General features: G+C 47.0%; 1 protein-coding gene across 6 annotated transcripts in view; it reads left to right on the top strand.

Annotated features, from left to right (window-relative positions):
* Nucleotides 1-22,910, top strand: part of LOC126542835 (mediator of RNA polymerase II transcription subunit 12-like protein) — a 232,660-nt gene that overhangs the window by 135,880 nt on the left and 73,870 nt on the right. For all 6 annotated transcript variants that reach the window (XR_008615000.2, XM_055077484.2, XM_055077485.2 and 3 more), the window contains exons 34-35: nt 12,304-12,465; nt 14,022-14,417. Coding sequence is in view for 5 of the 6 variants with exons in the window: in XM_055077484.2 (XP_054933459.2) it covers nt 12,304-12,465; nt 14,022-14,417 (558 nt within the window). In the remaining variant the exon portion in view is untranslated. The remainder of the gene's footprint in view (nt 1-12,303; nt 12,466-14,021; nt 14,418-22,910) is intronic.

The raw sequence follows: 22,910 nt of genomic DNA, 5'->3' as shown, positions 1-22,910 counted from the left end.
ACTCCCAAATTCATCAAAATAAATTGTTTTCTCATTCAAATTTGCTTTTTTATATTGCCTGATAATTCTGAAAATTCTGCGGCCCCTTTTCTTCTAAGAAAAATCGATCGGCGACTGTACTTATTTGCATAAAAGATTGAATTTCAATACAACAAAATTTCGGTATGATGAAGCAAATCGCCAGTTTTACCTACTTCGTTATATCGAGGTACGGTAAGGAGGTAAGCACAGCTGATTTCAAAAGAATGTAAACCCAGTCACTGACTGATACTTTAGTGAATGATTCTTCAGACACGTATCATGGTTGAAATACAGCTGTTACAAACAACGACAAACTGACACGTTGAGGGCAAAAAATTTTTTTATTACCGCACTTTGCGTCTCTTTCCCCATGTCGTCCACATGCTGTCCATCTGCCCACAACACATGCAACACACACTCTTCGCACCACTTGCATCTTTCTTCCTCTGTCGCTACCCACTTGCGTCACCTGGTCCTTCCCCTGGCAACTGCAATCAAATGCGCGCGCGCCCTCCGAGAACCACTCTTTGCCTCGCCTAATCTGGAGCTCCCAATTCGCTTACCCAGCCGCCACTCTGTCCTAACACAGTCAAAGCTCAATATAACTATCCTCGATTTAAGGAAATTTTTGATGTAACAAACTTTTTATTTCCTGATCTTAGTTCCATTTAAAACCACGTATTATTTTGCAATTTAATGAAGTAATTTTGTGACACTGTTTCGATTGAACAAAGTTTTCGGCCATTTCAGGCGTGTACTTGGAGCCTGTATGGCTTGATAAATCTAGCAGTAGACTAAAAATGTCAGTTGAGGCAAAAGTTATTTCGAGCATTCTCGTGCCAGAAAAGTATGGAAAAGATGCTACAAAAATGCACGTACTGGAATGCGGTAGGCACATAACACCGCTGTGCCTTTCGTTGCGTTGGTAAACAATTTTCATAGGCTGTGGGCCGCATGGCAGCTCGCAGTGCTCCGAGAAACACGAGAGCTGACAATTCCTTCTGTGCTAGGGGGATGGAGAGGAAGTGAACGCGTGGTAACATGATCAAGCATGCGATGGGAGGGGGGGGGATAGGTGTGCTGGGAGAGGTGCTGGAACATCTATCTGCCCTAGTGCGTGCATCTCCTCGTGCACGGCCATACGTAAATCTTGGAAGGTAATCTCCTCACGGCAAGTGCAAAAGCCGAGCCAAGACGATTGGTCCCTTGATGCGCATTGTGTTCCCATGCGTCTAATGTCGGCGGTCGTGTAATGTCAAGCTTCCTGGACACGGTGCAAAGCGTTCGCTTGTATTGTGACAGCGAGTTCATGGTCATCGAGTGAGATCTGTTAATGTTTGCATTAGTGTGCGTGACACTGATAAAGCTATGAACCTTACTTCTTGTAGTCGTCTCTTTGCTATTGCCATCAGTGTACCACCTTTCTGGTGAAACTGAATTTTTTTTTTTTTTTGCTTAGGGCGAATATTCATATCTTTTTACATTTTGTTTTTCGTTTTTGGTTGCTGGCTATGGGCTGTAAGTGTGGTCAACCATGGCATCCAAGATTTACGGTGCTGTGCAATGCAATACATGCAAATCTTACAAACGTCGTGAGCCACATTGATGCATTTCTTTTAGTGCAATCTGTACCACTCATGCTGATACTCATAACCATGCTGTTATGGCCTGACCTTCTTGCTATTTGTTTATTAGCGCTTACTTACAAGATGCTATCCATCGGAAATGCTCTGGGAATTTGTGAAGTTGTTCTTACTGCTGAAACTTTAAAACCTTGAATTAATGAAATTCACGGTTTAACAAAGGTTTTTCGCTACAAGTACAACTTCGTTATGTTGAGGTTTGACTGTGTATGGTGGTATGGTTCTGATACACATTTGGAACCTACTGGGACGGTGCAGTGGCCCTGGCATTCTGCTGACGAGTTCATTGGTTCGATTCCCAATAGCAAAATTTGCAGTCTAATTAATGTGAAGTCTGTCTCAGATTTTTTCAGTTCTTAAAGAGCCCTAAAGGGTCAAAATCACCTTTAAGCCCTCCGTACAATATCTCTCATAGCCCACTTGCTGCTTTTGAATGGAAGGGCAAAAAATAGCACTGACAATATTTTGTTATTAAATGAGAGATGGCGGCATCATTGTCTTCCCTGCAAAATCATTGCTTTCTTTTGTTAAGCATAACTGGAAAAGATCAATACTAGGGATGTGCGAATACCAAATACTAAGTCTTGAATCGAATACCTAGTCGAATCAAGAATAAAAAAAAGCTGAATCTCGAATTGAATATCGAATAACAAAGTCATTTAACAGAAGCTCGAATGTTTACAAATTCTCATGCAAAAAAAAAAAAAAAAAGCAGCTGTTGTACTTGATTTGTGATCAACTTCTCCCTCCGGGCCGTAACAATATTGCCAGCCATCAAAAACAACTTTTCACTTGGTACACTAATTGCTGGAATGCCCATTTACTTCATGGCCATCTTGCACAGTCCTGGGAAGTGTTGCTTGCCTGTTTCTTTCCAGAATGCTGAAGGGTCTTAGTCCTTGCTGCAAGTGGGCTCTCGAAGGTACTTCTGAAACTTCTGGATGTTGGCTGTTTTGGAGGAGTGTCTTCTTTCTGGCGACGCTGCCAGCTTCTCAATGCTGTCTCAGATAATGACGCGCTCAGTGCTCAGTGTCTCAGTGCTGACATGCTCCTTGTGAGCTGTAGATGTTGACGCTTCAGTACAGTCCCTTGATGCTTCCCCTGAAGAGCTCTGCAACTCAGTTCTTGCAAGCTCCAAGTGCCTTGTTTCCTGGAACGTTTGAGCACGAAAGAGGTTCTTAAACCTGGGGTCACAGGTGGTTGCCAACACATGCTCCTTTTGCTCATCCTGCCCTGGAAACCTTTTCCTCATGCTTTTCAGCAAGTTTCTTACAAACTCTGAGGTGTCATCATTGGCTACAATGCAGTCTTTCAGGACTGTTTGTGTTCCATAGAGAAATGGTACCACTGACGACAAAGTTGCATACTTCTGGCCACTGAGATCTTTGGTCGTCAGTGCGATTGGTTCAAGAGCTTTGACGAGCCCTGTGGTGTCAGGTTGGGCACAGTTGTTTCAGAGGTGGCAAGCTCTAAACAAATGGCTTCTTTCAGCTGCACAAGATGCGAGAGCATCTCATGCTCACTGTTCCATCTTGTTTCCACGTCTTGAATAAGTTCCAAAACTGAGAGCTCCATCCATCGCTGGCAATCCTGCACTCTTGCCGCAGCTTGGGCACTGTGTTTATAATGACCAACAATTGCGTGACACTTCTTGAGAATGGCAGGAACTCCTGTTGTTTCTTTCTTGGCATCTTTTATAGCTAGTTGCAGTGTATGGCCCATACACTGGGACACAAGAAATGCCCCTAAGGGCCACACGGAAATTTCGTGCATGGTCCATCACCACATGGACTGAAACTTTCTGCAGTGGCAGCTCCCAGTTATCCATCATTGCTTGCAGGGGCTCCAGGATGTTGCAAGCAGTGTCGCTCTTGGTCACACTCCGGTTGTCCAATGCAAAACTTCTCATCTCGAAGTTGGAGGTTAAGTAGTGGCACGTGAGGCTGATGTAACTTTGGTTAGACTTTCGACATCCACATGTCGCTTGTAAACGAGATCAACTCTTTGCCTTTCTGGAAGTCTGCATGCATTCTCTCCTAGACAGCCGTGAGTATGTCTCTGTACAACTTCAGGGTAATTTTCCTCGAGAACGTCATGCAGCTGGGTATCTTGTACAACGGCTCCATGTGGCTCATCAGCCCTTTTAAACCTTGATTTTTGACACAGATGTAAGGCTGGAGGTCGAGCGCCAGCATTAGGACAATCCTGGTAGTTATCGCCGTTCTCTCGCGTTGCTATTAGCGGCAAGAATTAGGAGTGGCGCCCTCTCGCGAGTGACGTCACGGCCAGGACGCCGCTCGCTTGCCTTGCTCGGCTGCCGCGCGTGCTCGTTCCCTTCGTGTATGCTTGGGGTATGAGTGGCTCGAGCCGTGCCGGCTTCTTTCTGCTGCCATGACTGAACCACAGTTCCTTCTCCTAAAGCGCATGAGTCAATAAAATTTGTGGCCTGTATATCGCAAGCTACATAGCGTTGAAGGAGTCTACTGGCATTGCAATGGATATATGAGCCGTGCCTGCCCATAAACTTTGCGTAAAAAGAATGTCTGCAAATTCAACACGCGAAGTTGTGTATGATGCCTCGCTAAACACTTAACATTCCCTTAGTATTTAGTTATGAGGGACATTGCATTTTACATGGAAGAAAAATCTTGGTAATTGGCGTCAGCATGTTATCCGTGCTAGAAAGACACTGCGCAGCGAAGCTGTCATCATGATTCCTATTACTTTGGTGTGTTGTTCTTTTCAAATATGGCCATTCATTAATGCGTAAAAGATAGTTAGGCGTGCATTTCTTATGAGAAAGTTTGCTGCTACATTCATCCCCCTCTGAAACAGGACTCCAAAAAACGAATTGCTCGTGGCTGCTAACACGACGGCGCGTCATGTAGACTATTTACATAGTTAATTCACAAACACCATAGTAGCGATCACCTGGGAGAAAAGTTTCGTTAAGATCGAGAGCCAATCAATTGCAAGTGATGAAATGTTTCATAGTGGCCCTCAGTAGCCTTTATCGACAATATGGCACATCCCTGATCACGTAACGGTAGCAGCCGACTGTCGGTATGGCGAGGCACGCTATGTTCGTGAAACCCATCAGTTCACTACAACTTCGAATTCAAACCATAAAGCATTTTTTTTTACAGCACCAACTGGAATGGCTCAAGTATTCTCGAGCTACTACAGCGCAGTTTAGATTGCCTAGAAAAGGAAAATTCAAGCACCTTCTGTCTCGCCATGTCTCGATCCAGCGTTTATTTATACAAACGGATAACTATTCGCTTCGTCAGTACATAAAAGAGAACCTTGCCCAAATGCAGGCTAAATAAAGTTTTCTCCAATCCAATCGCAAACATTCATAGAGAAAGCACTACAAGCCTTGCATATACTTTCACTTGATTTCTGACCCTCCACCGGGGAATTTAGATATCTTCAATATGTCCCATACTACTAATGATTGATGCTTCGACTTCTTTCTAGCTGCAGCCATGCAGTCCAACAGGCATATTTAAAAAAAAAATTTGAACCGGACAGCCTGTGTCAGTTCGCCAAAAAGATTCCTTATGTATATTCCTCAAGCAACAAGCACCAGTAAATTTCTCAAGTGAGTTGAGGGAATATATATTGGTACATTCCTATTTGCAGTCTGTAAATAGCTATAAGCCTTCATTAACTTTACTTCAAATTTCCGCCGCTTAAAATAAACACGTGAAGAACTGCCTAATGTTGACAAGCAGTTAAAGAAGCAAGTGGTGCTTGTAGAATCTAAACTGCAGTATTAGTTAAGTCCCCGTGTTACTGCCGAGCGTTTCTGTGAAGAAATGCAAAAATTCAATATTATATCATGAACTACTCGTCGTAAGCAAACCTGTTTTAGCGGATTAAAATCAACGTAACTGTTGTAGAAGTCATATATAGCCAGCGTTTGTGACATACTTGTTGTACCGTGGCAGGTATGGTATCATAACTAGATTCTTATATGCTATATTTTTGCGATTGTCCATCCGCGCATAAAAAACCCGCAATGGGCTGGTCTGCGCTTTTTCGGCTGGCACTGTAGCGTTGCCTTTGAGAGCTGCACTGTTGTCTAAGGAATTAGCTCTTTGAATAAATGTTCTCAAAGTAAGACGTCATAAAAATATATTTGAGACGACCCCCATAAGTATACAAGCAGAGTGAACAAGGGTGAACAAACGAAAACACCGCAGAAAGCGCCCGGACAACGCCCGAACTGTAGCAGACGACAGGCGCGAGTCCTTGCCCTGACGCCACGTGAGCGGCGCTCGCAGCGCCCCTGTAGTTCGTTCTCGGGGCTGATAGGTCCTTGCCTGACTTTAATGCACTTTTCAAGAGCGGCTGTGCACCGTCTGATCTTCCTTGCTTCCCGCTGTCTCTCAAAAACACACTGTGCAAAGAAAAATGCTTGTTCTTGAGATGGTTTGAAAGTGGTGGCGTGATACTCGATGGCGTTTGAAGTTTCGTTTCATGGCTTTTGCATGTTGCCTCTTGGGCCGAGTTCTTTATGAAACGTTTCCAAATGGCACTTTTTCATTCAGTCATGTCGCTCCTGGCCGAGAGCAAGATCATCAGACTACGTTTTTCAACAGATAATGCAGATGAAATTCGGGAGCAGAACACGTCGCCTCGGTTTCAGATAGCAAGGGACTTGGTAGTTTCGGATCGCCCGGCGAAACGAAGCCTACGGCCAACGACACGGAGCACGCAGGGGAAACGGGGGAAGAGAAACTGGTGCCACCTCTATCCCGCTTGCAAAAGTAGGAGAGAAATTGGTTGGCTCTGCAACGGAGAGGTGGCGCGAGTGCCACCCGCACCGGCCATGCAACGATGCGACGCAGCCAACGCAGCATGCCATGGCGGCCGTGGGGCCATGGTGTGCGGTTTCGCGGTTCGCAATGGTGCACTTTCGTTTTGTGCTTAAAAATTGCAGTCTCCGATTCCTCTCAAGTGTGTCTGCAACTTTTGCTTGTGAAGGAAGTGAGACATGGTGCAGCCTGTGTGAGTGGTGCGAGCAAAGGCTGTTTTAGTTGAGTTTCACAGTTCGGCTGTGTCACGACCACAAATAAATCTGCATGCTATCAGGTTCGTGGCATTCAAACTGTGTATTTAGAGTCTGTGCACTAGACCGTGATGAAACAGTAGAACTGAAATGTGTTTCGCATATTACCTGTCAACCAAGCTCGCCGAATATATCGAATATTCGAGTAACCGAATACTTAATTAACCCTTTGAGGGTTGATTTTTTTCGCCATATGCGACCGCCCAGTGTCGATTTTTTTATTGCATATTCCGATTTTTCTTAGAGATTTATTTCGAAAAAAAATTACTGTAATTTTTCTAGGGTGACTGTAAAGTGAGAAAAAAATATTTTGCGTTGGTATATATGCACTCTTCATTCATGAATAACAACAATAAAAAAGGAAATAAACTTATCAGAATTAAAAATTTGATGCATTTTTATGCACGTAGTTCAAGGCTTTGAAAATCCGCACACGAGAATATTTCGCAAGCCTCAAATGTTCCTGCCCTTACACTAATACGTACGTCCAAAGCGTAATCGAACTGCGTAGGTGCGCGCACTCAAGAAAACTGTTTGGTTGTGTGCCCATCAAAAAAAGCAACACGTATGACAAACTTCAGCTGACCTTCATCTTATCGCCAACCAGCTAGGGCAATTAGTTTTCGTAAATCTTTAAAGAAAGGAAAAGAAACGCAAATGCATGCACGGCGGCAAACTTCCTATGCGCACCCCTGTGAGAACTAAACGAGAGAGAAACCAGCGGTCGCCCCTTGAGCGATTAGGAACGAGATAGCCATCAGTGTTGCAAGCGAAAAAAGCCGAAACAGCCTGCGAAACAAAATCCAGACAGCCGCCCGTCCGCGCACACGCCAATGCCCGAGCGATAGTGTACAGACACGTGTGAGCAAACTAGTGCTAAAACAAACCATGCAACGAAAACCGAGAGAGGGAGGCGCACGAAAAAAATTTCCTGTATTCCCACATAGTGGCAGCACAAGACAGAAAAGAAAAAGTTAGGAAATTGGCATGCTTTTTAAACGTACAGACGGCGCCGTAAATATATGGCATCGACCATTTTTGGACTTGTTCGCGGCGCCTATATTTACGTCATTGACCGTCAAAGGGTTAAGATTCAATTCGTGAATCAAACTATTCGAGAAGTTACGATCAGATTCATATTCGTATATTCAAGTATTCGCACACCCCTAATAAATACAGGATGTCTACCAACCGGAAAAACTGGGAATTCTAGGGGATTTGGATAGTCTGGAAATACTCAGGGAAAACTCGGTGAATTTGTGCTTCTATCAGGGAACGTTAGCTGTAATTTTATCGAGAGGGAATGTAATTTTATTGCAAGGGAACGAAAGTCGCGGTAATGCTAGCTCGAGTAACAGAGAAATCGTAACAAATTGTTTTTGATGTCATGTCGTCGGCTTGAGGGGTTGCCAGTGTGCAGTCAACAATCGACTTTTCAGACACTCGATAATTCGGTCGGCTTCGTGGCACCACCACGTCGTACCCATCGAGCCTATGTATAAGAACGTCTGAAATTTCGGATGCAAGAGCCCCTCGCCGTCCAATTTTCCAGACTTTCTGGCAAGACCGCAGGTCCAAAACACCATCAATCAAAGCCACCACCGCCGCCATTTTGATTACCTCGCCACCTCAAACCGGTGCCATCGCATGCAGATCCGCTGGAAGCCGTAGCCACCACTGCAGCAACGCTAGGCGTAGCTGCTTCGACGGTCGTTATTAAGCTTCTTGCTGTTTGGTGCTGTGTTTTTTCGTTGAAAGAATTATCCACTGTCAGCAACGGCATCGACTCCGCCTTTGTAATCTTCGTGATTGGCTTCAAAGCTCGAATAACACGGCGCGTTGCATAATGCTGGTTCCCGAAAGTCAGCTTCGCCTCATTACAGCAACGATACGCGGTGAAGCATACGCGAAAGTATTGCGGTGAAGCATAACAAGCGTGGGAAGAGACAATTGTCACGGGAAACAGTATCTATTCCTTCATTATACACGCGTGCATCTCGCAGTACGAGATCTGATATGCCTAATAAGTGTACTGACAGGCCTTCAGAGCTTTTTCGGATGTGCCTGCAGCGAGTTTAGCCCTTAAGGGCAGTAAAAGACATGCATTCATTTTTTGGGACTGCCCAATTTTTCCGACGTTTTTTTTGGCCCCTAGGGAGTCCGAAAAATCTGACAATGACTGTACAGCTGACCAAGAGGATGCTTCAAATGGTCCATGGGGCGAACACGTGGGGGAAGGAGGACGAGAACAGAAAGGACCGACGCATTGAGGAATGAACACGAAAGGAAGCGTGCCGCTGTTTCTTCGAAGGAGTGTGAGCTCAAAAAACAATGTATTGGCTGATGCCGAGATGCAGGTGTCCCTAATACAAACCAAAATAAACTCTTTGAAGCATCGAAATGCAACACTGAATTGTTGTGCATAGGCTGAGAGTATGTCAGGACAGTTGTGATTACCAGCTGTTAAGAGAGAATCTCACTTGTGACAAAGTTCAGGTCTGACACCAGTGAGCTTGCTATTAGTTTATAGAAGTAGCTCATCTTTGAAACTATTTGTTTCTGTATGGATTTCCATTTTATTCATAATGTTGCATGTGGAAACACACAGACAGAAGAGGCTATTTACAGGCTATTTACACTGGAGCCAGGCAGCCAGGCCGACACTCGCTCGCGCCAAGCGCACTGACCAACTTCATCGTCGTTCTCGCGGCGGCTTGTTTCTTGAGCATTGCTCGATGATATCGTAATACCCCCCCCCGGCGGCAAAAGCACCGTCATGGTGCTGTTAAATATCCAAGGCGCGTGGAGAGTTGTAGGGCTTGAGTCGGGCGACGTGGATAATGTCACTGGTTGTCACAGCGGAGGATGTAGTGGGCGTGGCCAGAACGATTTCATAGGTGACATCAGTCACTTTGCGGAGCATGCGATATGGTCCTGTGTAACAAGAAAGGAGTTTTTCACAAAGGCCAACTTTACGCGAAGGTGACCAAAGCAACACGAGGCTGCCGGGCATGAAATGGACATCACGGTGACGGAGGTCGTAGCGTTGCTTTTGCTTGTGTTGACACTTGTAGACGAGCGTGCGCAAGTTGGCGAGCGTGGTCAGCATGGGCGATTGCATCACGGGCATAATCGCTAGTTGAAGCTGTGGCGGACGGAAGCACAGTGTCCAGTGGTAGCGTTGGTTCACGGCCATACAAGAGGTAAAATGGGGAAAAGCCAGCAGTTTCGAGACGGGAAGAGTTGTATGCTGAGGTAATGTAAGGTAGAGCCAGGTCCCAGTCACGGTGGTCGTCGGAAACGTATTTGGATAGCATGTCTGTAAGGGTGCGGTTCAAGCGCTCAGTGAGGCCGTTCGTTTGGGGATGGTAGGAGGTGGTAAATTTATGCCGTATTGAGCAGGCACGCATGATGTCGTCGATGACTTTGGCCAAAAACGTACGGCCACGGTCTGTTAGCAATTGATGCGGAGCACCATGCATCAAAATAATATCATGTAGGAGGAAGTCCGCAACATCAGTTGCGCAACTGGTCGGAAGAGCACGGGTTACGGCGTAGCGGGTCGCGTAGTCCACCGCGACTGCAACCCACCTGTTCCCTGATGTAGATTCCGGAAATGGGCCGAGAAGGTCTAAGCCGACACGATGAAAGGGCTCGGTAGGAATGTCGAGCGGCTGCAGGTAACCAGCGGGGAGCTGGGACGGCTTCTTGCGTCGTTGGCAAACTTCACAAGCGGCGACGTAACGTCGTACGGAACGGGCAAGACCCGGCCAGAAAAAACGCCGACGTACACGGTCATAGGTTCGAGATACGCCGAGATGTCCTGCCGTTGGTGCGTCGTGGAGCTCTTCTATATTGGTGGAGCGGAGGTGTTTAGGTATTACAAGGAGAAACTCAGAACTGTCCGGACGAAGGTTACGATGGTACAATATTTAGGAACATTCGACAATTGGTTTTACCTTCTTCAAATATTTTTTTTTTCGCTGTGCATCTCCTTTCTTTTTTCTTTTTGAGTAAAATAAACACTACTCCTTACTATACAAACTCGGTTAAGTCGTTGTTTATATTTTAGCATGCTTACTAGAGAGTGACACCATAGGGCGACATGGTGTCAGCCCGTCTTGACATAAAACGAAGTTCTGTGTCACTCAGGGAATATGGAAACATCAACTTGGTGGACACTCTCAAATACTTCTGATTTATCCTCGACAAAAAAAGGTAGATTCACCCAGGGGTTGCATTACGCAGCCTACAATGGGAATAGGCATGTTTGTGCGGAATCCAAGTATGAAGAAGTCATGTTTAGCTCGAAGAGCGATGTATATCTGGCATTTTTTTATGCAAGACTCAGTTCGTGTAACTACTGCAGAAACCGCAACATAAACCAATGGGTTGGTGGCTGCCGCATGGCTGCAAAATTCAAAAAGGAGAAGTTTAGTTTTCTTCTTGGTGAATAAACAACCATTTAAAGCATATAATTACAAAAATGTTTTAAAAAGCAATAATCTGATTGAACTGGTGTCTCCCTATACTGTCGTACCTGCCTTTAATTAACAATCTTGAGGTTATTCGCATCATTGTGAATTCTTGTGGCTGTTTTGTGCTTTTAGTTCTCACTATAGTGAAATCTCGTTACTATGAACACCACATTAACGAACTTTTCAGATTAGCGAACTTTTCAGAAATCCCCTGCTGACTGCTTATAGTTAGAATGTAAAAATATTTCAATACTACAAACTTCAGAATGCTGAACTTTTCAGAATAATGATCATTATTCAATATCCTTGTTGTGTTGATGCCTCGGCACTATGAACTAATATTCTGACAGCTGGGGATTCTTAGATTTCTGTGTATCCTTTACGGAAGGCGGAACAGTAAGCTAGCAGACGACAAGGCACAGAAAGCGGATCCCGCGGTGCATGTGTTTAGAAAACCTGAGAGGGCACAGGAGGAAAAAGAAAAGAAACTCTGGTTTTGCAAGTACATGCATGCCACATGGTTGCATTTTCCGGACAGTGACTTTTTCACATGCTTGCATTTTGGCGTAGTTGAAGTACCTACCTCAAGCGAGACAGTTGTGGTGTGCATGAGGAGCAAGTAATGTGAATAACTTACAAACAAAAAGAAGCAGTGCGCTTTATAGGTGACGTGGAGCTTCCTCTTTGTCGGTGCATATATATATATATATTTTTTTTTTGCGTCAGCATCTCTTTTGCATGTGCCACTCCACATAAGGTATTACGGTGGTATGTGGCGGTGGAATCTCGGGAATATAGCAACAGCAAGGGCTAAGAGCCAACAGCGATGTTTTCGGGGATAGCTTACACAGTGACAGCTGATTGGTTGGTGGGTGAAATGGTTAATTTTGGGGCTTTCACTATAATGACCTTTCAGAATAACAAGCAATTTGCTGCGGTCTTCTGAGGTTTGTTATATCGAGATTCCAGTGTACTTTCAGCACTCGTTTAATCAACAAGCACTCTTTTGCAATGCAAGGCCCAACTTGTCTACATTTTTCTGTGCGAATCGGTTAGTATAGTGGTGCCTTTTCTTGCATTGCAGAAAGAGGTGTCGGACATGGACACGGAATCTATGAAAATGGTGCACCAGCTGTTGCCTCTCACCAAGCAGCAGTGTGAGGTGATTGCCTGTGAGCCGATGGGAAGCCTTATTGACACCAAAGGAAACAAGATCGCTGGTTTTGACTCTATAGACAAGAAGCAGGTGTGCAATTCTTTGCCTCTGTCACATTTTGCTTGAATAGATGAGAGAGCTGCTGTTTGCTGCATAAATAAAGCTCTATGTGGGGTATATCTGGGGGTGACTGCAGAGCTTCCATTTATGAGATTGGTGTTGCTGGTAGACACAAGAATTGCTGGCACACTTCTTTTACTATAGGCCTCCACCCAAATGCTTGATAAGTGCTGCTTGCACAAATGAAAAAATGAAAAAATGATAATAAGTAAACAAAATGTTGCTGATTTCTGGCAAGTCTTTATCACAACCCTATAAGCAAAGCTTTCTTTGAATGTCATGGTGCAATGAGCCTCTTTGAACATGGCACTTAGCCTGCTGCAATAATGATTTTATTTTGTGACAAGCTGCTATAACTGCATGTTATGAGTGTTTGCATACAAGGTTTGAGCTTATGGAATGTAAAGTACCGTGTTTACTCGCATAATGATTGCACTCGCGTAATGATCGCACCCCTGAATTTTCTCGTCGAAATTCTATTTTTTTTTCTTTCCCGTGTAATGATCGCACCCTGAACTTGTCGCAGCGATATGTCGTGTGCCAAGTCTAGCTAATGATGATCACGCTTACCATCTCTCGAATGCTACGCGAACGACTCTTGAAGGCATACCAAGCAGTCTGCACGCACCCAACATTCTTAAGCAGATGCCCCATTTCATTCCCTTCATCACTTTCCGCACTTCCATGAAAAAAAAAAGCTACAACCAAACTTGCCTCGACTTTATTATTTGTAGGCTTCATAATGGTTTTAGTCAACAACAACAACTTCTCTTGTCGATTCTCCTCGTCTGCACTCGTGGGCAAGCAACAAATCGTGAGCAGCAACGATAGTGGCCACGTTTACACTGATACGTTAGAAGTGTACCCTATTCATATGCCGACGCTTTTAACGCAGCTACGATATTCTCCCACCTTTAGCGCAAACGTGCCGTGTTAGTCAAATGCCGCAGTTTCCACAGCATGCCCGCCATGTGTTTCTATGCCACTGGCAGCTAAGCGCGCCCATCTCTGTTGCTATCCCCTCAAAGTGGACATGGCTACGTTATTGTCGCAGACTTGCCGATATTAACGATATTATTCATTACTGATACGGAAGAAACTTTCAATGCACGTAATGTACTCACGAGAAGAAAAGTAATCACGTTAGGCATATTCGGCTTGCTCCGCCTGCGGCAGTATTATTTTGGTGTCCCACACTGACAGCGGCAGCCGCTGGCTTCCTGCAGCAAATGCAGGATGAAAAAAAAAAAGAATGTTTCTTTTCGTGGGAAATTTAACCCACATAATGATCGCACCCCTGAATTTGCATCAATTTTTTTGACAAGAAAGTGTGATCATTATGCGAGTGAATACGGTAGTAGTGCTGTTTACCATAATGCTGGAAAATAAGTTGTAGATAAGCACCTTGAACTGTGTTCAATATGAATATTTGTAGCTATGGAGAGTGAACAGTATGTGTTCAATGTGAATGTTTGCTGCTCCTTGCTTTCGCTATTTAACTTGCCTTTCTTGCTTGTTGCACCCAGGGTCTTCAAGTGGCTGAAAAACAGTGTGTGAGTCCCTGGGACTTGCTGGAAGGTCAGCGAAATCCAGCCCCATTGTCGTGGATGTGGTTCGGGGCAGTGCGCATGGAACGCAAGCCTCGTCTGGAGGAGATGCCTCGGGGCAGTCTTTTATGGCACACACACTCGGCCCTGGCTAAACCGGCTTCCTATTTCCTCGAACAGCCACCCCTGCCTCCTGAGGAACTTTTGGAGCCCCCTGCTCCCATCCCGGCAGCTCCACCGACTGCTGGAGTGGGGGGGCCTCACCTAGGTCCTCCCCCACACTTGGTCCCACCCCCACACTTGGCCCCTCCCCACCACCTTGTGCCTCACCTGGCTCCACCTCACATTGGCCAGCCTCCTGACAAGCATCTGCAGGTACAGCGGACAGCAGGGCACTTGTTCATACAACGCACTGGCCTTTCTTCAGCCAGGATATTTATTGCATTATATGTTTTCTTTGTTCCAGGAATTAGTGTAAAGACTGATATTTGGTTTTCTATTCAATTGGCATGAAAAGTTTATGGACCACAGAATGTGAGAAAAAGACGAATATTTGTGCAACCTGGGCATGCGGTCTGGCGTAATTATTTACAGCCTGTACTAGTATATATGCCGACAAAGTTGCATTGTATGGTTTTACTGACTACTTTCACAAAGTGCTAGGAAATTCCATGTGTTCTCAGATCCTGTGATTCATGAACATTTGACGCCAGCCATGTACATCCAACAGTGCAAAGGTTAAGCCTAGTAGTGTACTGCTTATTGGCTTGGTATATTTGGCCATAGCTACACAAGTTCTTCCACAATTTTTGAACAGATTTAATATTTAAATTTCAGGGGGAAATGCCTGCTGAAACATGGAACATTACATAGCTAGCTTGTGCTGATGAGGCAGTATGGAGAAGCTTCATGGGATGCTTTGACAGGGTCATGTTTAAGTAGAAAGTGATCCATGACCAAGTCTTATCTTCATCAGCCAATAATACTGAAAATGTGATACAAGGGGTCCTACAGAAATTGTCTGCAACAAAGGTCTCGTTACTTTGCTTGTGATTTGCGACAAGGAAATGGGTAATATTAGGATTGTGCCAATAAAGAATAGTAGATTTCGAATGGCATATAGAATTGAATCGGGACTGTGAGAGATACGGGGTTCTGCTCCGTACTCTTGGGACAAAGGAACGACAACACAGTAGTGCAAACAATCACAAGGGCATTTATTGCACCTTTCATAGATCAATGCCTGCTAGCCGAGTTGCTATCCCCAAAACATGCCGATGGGCGCACGACAAATCTAGAAGTCCGACTTACCGCGACCGCATTGCGAGCGAATATGTTCGCCCCATGCTGGATCCCAACGCCTGGTCGTTCGCGTGTTCGGTCACGCCAACGGTCGTGCGTTCGAAGGCGGCCACGCGAGGCGGTCTCGCAGAAGCATGGTCGCAGCGCGCGCGGAATGTCCACGCTGTTCGCCGGCCTGCCGGGAAAGAGGCAGCGCCTTGTCCCTCGGCGCCCGAGTAACCCCGCCGCAGCGCGACGGTCGCGCCATCTCTCGCACCGTGCTTGTACCACTCCGAGCGCCGCGGGCGCCAGGCCACGCGAGCCGTGCGGGAAAACAGCATATCAGGGGATGCGTGAGAGTCGCGCATCCCCACATCCCCCCAACCTTAAATCACTACATATTCCGGCGAAACATTTCACACAGTCTAACATCAACACGTGCTTCGCGAACAATGTGGTACATGCAACAGTGGCCGCGCCGGGGAAATGTCCACACGCTGTCCATAACATGCGAGCCGACTGTCCTTGGGGTACACCGCTGGCGTCCGCCGGTCACCGCAGCAGCTTTGCGACTCGACGGCACGATCCCAGGCCAGGACTCCGGAGACGACGACGCAGTAGTCGGTACGAGCAAGCGTCGCTCGCGCCGACGCGCCCTGCTGGCGAGAGCCGCAGTAGCTGTCTGTGACCGCTGGCTCCTTTGTCCGCCGCCGAGGGTTGTGAGCTGGATGCAGGAGGCCGCCGAAGTCGCTGCGCCTAACTGGCCACAGCATCACCATCGCCCGGGGTGGCTCGATCGTAGTCCGGAGCAGCAGCGCAGACGATGTGCAGGTGACAGCAAGCCAGGGGTGACTCCAATCACGCTGCGTACACTCAACACACTCGGCAAACACTAAAGTAGTGCAAGGGAGAGGAATTCTGCATGCGCATCGCCCACGTGGTACGATGTTCAACTCGGCTAGCAAAAGATCGGGCAGCTACTCATGCTAAGTTCACGTGAACGAAGCTCGCTTCCTTGAGTCGAACGAGTAATTTCAATTCGTGCGAGGCTAAATAGAATGAGGGAAGCAAATTGAAACGCCTCAACGCCACGGTCCACCAGGTTGTGTCCCTCCACGTGCGACAGGCAGCTTCGTAAAGCCTTAGGCCTAAATCGTCGCTACCCTGACAACAACCGGCATCCAAAAACAACACCCAAAATGGGCGCAAAACAGGCAGCCGCGAGGAGACGTTAGCTCTGTGAGGTGGTCCTACTCCGCTCGGTGCACACAGCATCCGAGTTGACGGCGCCCACCGTCCCAGACGGTGTCGGAGCGCCCGGTGCCAGGCCGCAATACCAGTCAGCCCGTCGTGGCACCCGTGGCCCGCGGCCACCTGGCTCCCAGAGCCGCGACTTCATCCGAGTCAAAGAGATAGAAGAAGCTATTTACATAAGAAATTCGGACCACCCACGAGGCTTCCGTACTCACTCGCTTCAGGCTTGCCACTGCTCCGCGGGCGCTCAGCCTCGCTCTCCCAGGATGCAGACCACGTGGCTCTCGTACTGACGAATGTCATTAAAAAAAAAACACTTGCGAAAAGGCTTAGCATGTTGATAAGTTCAAACACACTACAGCCACCGCCGCCTCGCTCAAGAAAGCACGCCGCCGACGCTAGCGATCAAAATCCACGCTAGGCCTACGCTTCGGTTCGAAAAAAGGTCTCGAACGAAGCAACACTTAAAATTATCGTCCGATGCCCCAAGAGGCCCCACGTTGGGCGCCAGATGTGGGAGATACGGGGGTTCTGCTCCGTACTCTTGGGACAAAGGAACGACAACACAGTAGTGCAAACAATCACAAGGGCATTTATTGCACCTTTCATAGATCAATGCCTGCTAGCCGAGTTGCTATCCCCAAAACATGCCGATGGGCGCGCGACAAATCTAGAAGTCCGACTTACCGCGACCGCATTGCGAGCGAATATGTTCGCCCCATGCTGGATCCCAACGCCTGGTCGTTCGCGTGTTCGGTCACGCCAACGGTCGTGCGTTCGAAGGCGGCGACGCGAGGCGGTCTCGCAGAAGCATGGTCGCAGCGCGCGCGGAATGTCCACGCTGTTCGCCGGCCCGCCGGGAAAGAGGCAGCGCCTTGTCCCTCGGCGCCCGAGTAACCCCGCCGCAGCGCGACGGTCGCGCCATCTCTCGCACCGCGCTTGTACCACTCCGAGCGCCGCGGGCGCCAGGCCACGCGAGCCGTGCGGGAAAACAGCATATCAGGGGATGCGTGAGAGTCGCGCATCCCCACAGGACAAACCAGCCAAATATAGAATCAAATATCAGAAAATTTGCCACAAAGTTTAATGCTTGCAAATCTTGGGCAAGAAAAGTTTGGCGCTGCACGTGATAGGGAGTATTCTAGCATTGCATAACATGAATATAGCAAACTATCAGCAAATTGGGTACACAGAAATCAAGATCTACCTACCATACAATGTACACATGTTAAAGGGAACTCCAAATTAATATGCCTGCACTGATTACAGTTTAGTTCTAGTATATGAATGTCTAGAAAATATTTGTTATTAATAGAATGTTCTCAATTGGTGCTGTGCAGGATAACTGCAGTCGGCGCTGACAGTAAACAGCAGGCGCTTTTTCTGTCAGGTCCAGCATCATTTGCCATCTGTCAAAGATTGTTAAATCAGAAGGGAAGTGGCTAATGTGTGCAAGGCACTCCCCCTCCCTAAGTTCTCCTCGTCCATGTGCACGTCTGCCCAAATGTATGCATTCGGGTGGTCAGCGCATGTGTCACCTGACACATTCACGCCCACCTGTGTAAATCCAAAGCTAGTTTGTGACAGGTTGCTTAACGCTACAAAAGGAGGCCGATGTGTGTCTACGAACAGCATCTGAAACGACGTAGGCTGCTGTAGGATGCGTCACAAAGATGGCGGCCATGAGCAACTTTGTTGCCACTCTGTACTCTCGCTTTCATTTGTAAGGCGGTTAGTTGGCTTTCAGACTGTTGCATGGCTGCTGCGAATAGATCTGCATTTATGTGACACCAAACTGTAACTTCAGTTCCTGACGTCCTACAAAGCAGCACTGATTAGACCTAATGGCCTAGGTTGTGACGAGAATTCACCTCTGGCTGCTGTAACGTGCCACAAGCCGTTGTAGAATGCTTGCTTTAAATATTCATACGGGTGACTCATGAGTTATTGGTCCCGAGATCACGCATACGGGTTAGATTGGCGGCTGTTGAAGCGATGTTAGGTTTGTCTCCACATATTGAACACGATCTATGCGCCTCCTAGCAGCTATTGGCCTAATCATTGCACATGGTTTCGCACTTTCTGTATTACGCGCTGCTTTTGTTGCCTTTCTCTCGGTCTGCATTGCGTTATCGTTACAACCGGTCCTGTCGATTTGGATGAATATTGTACTGTACCGACAGAGGCAGCCCCGGCCAATGCAGCGCCCTCCTATGAGTTATGGCATTTGGCTCTGTGTGTGCGATTCCTGCATCAGCTGGGGCAGCCTGTCCACGGCACGCTTGGTGTTCCTTTTGCGCCAAAACAAATGAAGTGAGGTGCTTGCCAACTTGGCAGGGAGCTCTGCTGCTTGTGCTCGATATAAACAAAGAAAAAATTCACCGATGGTTATCATGCTCCCTAATGCGAAATTTGAGTGCAGCTCTATACAGTCGAACCTCGATATATCGAACACAGCGTGGTGATCGCGAAATAGTTCGATATAGCCAGAATTCAATATATAAAATCCTCTAAAAGATGTGTCAAAAGCTTCTGCAAATGAATCAATGAACGAAAGGCACGATCGGGAATCGTTGTTCGGGGTGCGCATTCGGTTGCGCCACACACAATTGGCCTAGGCCGCGCTGACTTCGTTGGCAGGAAGCGCGCGGTTGGTTGCATTGCACGCAATTAGCGTAGGCCAATTGCATGCTCCAAACAACGATCCCCGATCGTGCCCCAATCCTGGCACAGTAAATACTTGAAGCTTCACACAAAGTATTTATTTATTTGGCTGAAAGTACTGCAGTAGTGCAGCCTGCTCCTTATTTGCAGCCACATGCTTAAACACAGAGTCCTCAACATAGTCTAAAAGATCCATAAGCGATAGGCCGGTGCCCTTTCTGATGCCACTGTAGTGAAAACAGCTACAGCCTCAGTTGAAGTCGGGAGCGGGGCAACATCAGCGCTTGCGGGGTCAATTTCGGCAGCGTCTTCGTTTGGCTGTTACTTCTGCGACCTCCACGTCCGTCAATAGAATAATTTTGAAACACTGTCATTAACAAAGTATTAAGTGGCATCTGCCAAGGCATCTATGAGTGAGCCCAGTGAGTGTGCACTGTCGCACGTCTTTGCAGTTGCAATCCGCCAGTTCTTGCGAGGTGCGGCAGGCACAGAGCGCGGCACCGAGGAGGAGTCAGTGGGGCAAATGCAATGCGTCGATCCTGCTAGTAACAGCGCAAAATGTAGACAAGGGACGAGACAAGAAAACACCACAAGCGCTGACTTTCAACAACGTTTATTCCGAAAGAAACACGGCTTCTTATAAACATTGCCCTCACGTGTCGCAGTCACGTGATCGCACATCATGTGAAACAAGCACTTTTTTTCTTTTATACACTCAAGATAGCGGTTGCACGTGCAAAAGCTCAAGTTCTTTTTTTGTCAGTAACAAGGACGGCGTGCTAACGCATTGGTCACGAAGTCTAGTAATCTCGGCCGCCTCAATTATCTCCCGGACCAGCTGGTCATTGTGTTTCTTCAGCACTTCACAGCGTCTAAATTCTGCGGCGCAATCTTTTGAGGGGCAATCCCTGATATGTATGCCAAGATTCCTGTTAGCCTGCTCGACGCTAAGTTTGTGTTCCTTCAGTCTCTCATTTGTGCATCTAGAAGTTTGCCCTACATACCTTTTTCCACATTTCAGAGGTATTGAATACACAACGGCTTCCGTGCACTCCACAAAACGATTCTGGTGATTAGTCGTGCACCCTTCCTGGTTTGTCGGCTCTTCAGCATTGACGCGTCGGCAGAGGCTTTTTAGTTTGTTCGGGGCAGTAAGCACTACATTAACACCAGCTTTGCGCCCAATCTTTTTCAGGCAGTGAGATACGTTGTGCACGTATGGCAGGGCCACGGTCCGTCGTTTTTTCTTTCGGCTTCTCGCTACCTGGCTCGCCATGGGCACGCTTGAGTTTTAGGTTCTTGCTCATTTTTTCCGCAACGGACACAAGAAGGTGCGACGGGTAACCAGCCCTAGTAAGCCGGTCAACCTGCCGACGAAAACTTTGTTCCATTGCGTGGATGCACGATTTTTTGAGCGCATTTGTTAGACAAAGGTTTGCAATTGCTCTCTTCACTAGTTTTGAATGCGCCGATTCGAATGGCAGTGGCGCCTTGTCGCCTCTGGGTTCATAGGCCCAGCAGACCTTCCCTTTGGAGAGCTCGAGTCGGAGATCAAGGAATCTCAAAGACCCTTGCGTGGGGACCTCGTGGGTAACGGCAAGCGGCTGAAGCGCATGACTAAAGCATGTTAGTGCCTCCGAAACTGCGTCATCTGAATTCGTGCCAGAGCCATCACATAGAACCAAGTAATCGTCAACATACCGAAAGACTCCCCGGACGTTTGTTCTGGTTAGAGCGTTCTGAAGTAATCTATCTTTCTGGGCAAGAAACAAATCGCTAAGTACTGGCGCAATACATGACCCTATACAGACGCCGCGTTTCTGGAGGTACACATTCCCTTCCCACGTAACATAAGTGGATTTCAAATATACAGAAAGGAGTTCCAGGAACCCACCAGTTGAAACCCCGGAGGCGTTCTGAAAAGCGACAGCACCGTGTGCATCTATACATTCTTCCACGCACTCCAAAATTTCATGTTGGGGGATCGAATAATATAAGTCTTTAACATCTACAGAGCATGCTGCAAAGTCAGTGCTAGAATTGTCTTTTAAAAACCTTATTACAGCGTCTGAGGATTTCACCTGGAAAGGATCGACAACAGTCGCTTTAGTTTTTCTTGCAAAAACAGGGCAATCGTTTTCTGCCAAGTGCCCTTCTCAGATACTATAACCCGCAGGGGCCACTCAGGTTTATGCGTTTTTACAGTGAAAAACATGTCAAGGGATGATTTTTTGCTAGTTTCGATGCTACGCACAAGGCGGTCGAGTTTGAGATTTCCGCATAGCTTCTTTGCAGCTGACTTTGCTTTCCGCAGAACAGACTTTTCATGACTGTTAAAAACAGAACTTATGGCCTCTAACGCCTTATATTGGTAGACGTCTTTCGGCATCACAGCGAAGCCCCCCTCCTTGTTGTTACTAGTTACTGTTACTAGCAGGATGGAAAACCAACAAGCCCAAGCTGCTATTCTAGCGGAATGCGTCGATGTTGTCGGACTAGCCAAGCCGCCATGTGTGTATGCCGCTATGTTCAAATAGCGCCCTCGGTGCGATCGATGTGTGCAGCTGTAGTGCGCAGCAGTCGGGAACACCCATCGCGCCACTGCTATTTTTGAGGGTGTTGAGGGAAAGCTCACTGCCTGTCCACAGAGCGCACGTGGTCTGGCATGGCGGAGCTTGATATATTCATTTTACGTTCAACCCCATTCGAAATAAAAATTAAACATGCATGCGATTTTCCAGGTGATATAGAAAGCATTTAATATACATCCGTGTTCTATATACCGAGGTTCGACTGTACTTGTTTTCATCTCGCAATATATTGGCTGGCTAGGACAATCTGTCTCGTGCGGCATGTTCCAAATGGAGTGAAGTGTGGCATGACTGCCTCACTAATGGGGAGATCGCGGGAGGCAGTGCATGGCTGACGCTTGGGTACGATTCACAGCAGCTGCCACAGACAGACCTGTGCTCAGTGCTTTGGTGAACAGACAACGCATAGAATGCCTCGATGTGCATGCGCCGCAAACGAAGTGGAGGTGAGTAAGTGCATTGAGGCACCCTGATGACATGCGCTACTCTGGAGCCATCTCGTAGTTATCGTCGCCATAGCCCATCTTGCACTGCGCTACACTTTTTCTTTTCACGTTTTCACCATACCCTCTTCCTCCGCTCTCTGCCTCATGGTTCCGCTGCACCCTCCTCCTCCACTTCCCTCCTCGTGCTGTCTTTGATCTTGCTGTCTTTTCATGTTGTTCGCGTTTGCCCTCATCTTCGCTGTGCTCGTTTGCTTCGTTACGAGGTACAGTGCTGTCGCTCGTCGCATGATTAGGTGCCTTAGTGGTGCACTCTAAAAAGAAAAGAACGAAAGAAAGAAGTAAAGAGCAGATCCCCACACGCTGAAGAAATCGATGGCATGGAAGCATTTTGAAGGTAGCTGGCAGGTATCCAGCATTGTTTGTAGTTCTGCTAAGCGTTATACCAGGTGCTTCGTGTTTGTCTAAGGCGAGCAGTTATGTGTGTGATGTGAGCATGTGTGACAACAGCCAGATGTTGAACATGATCACATGATGGTGACGACATGATTTTTACTGTGGCTATTCATCACGAGTTTACGACATGCCGATTGTTGGGTTTTTTCATAGGCAGTCGATGGACATAAGTACGAGAA

Source organism: Dermacentor andersoni, chromosome 2, assembly GCF_023375885.2.
Source record: "Dermacentor andersoni chromosome 2, qqDerAnde1_hic_scaffold, whole genome shotgun sequence".
Taxonomy (NCBI): domain Eukaryota; kingdom Metazoa; phylum Arthropoda; class Arachnida; order Ixodida; family Ixodidae; genus Dermacentor; species Dermacentor andersoni.
The sequence above is the reverse complement of the archived record's forward strand: the minus strand, read 5'-3'. Positions and strand labels throughout refer to the sequence as shown.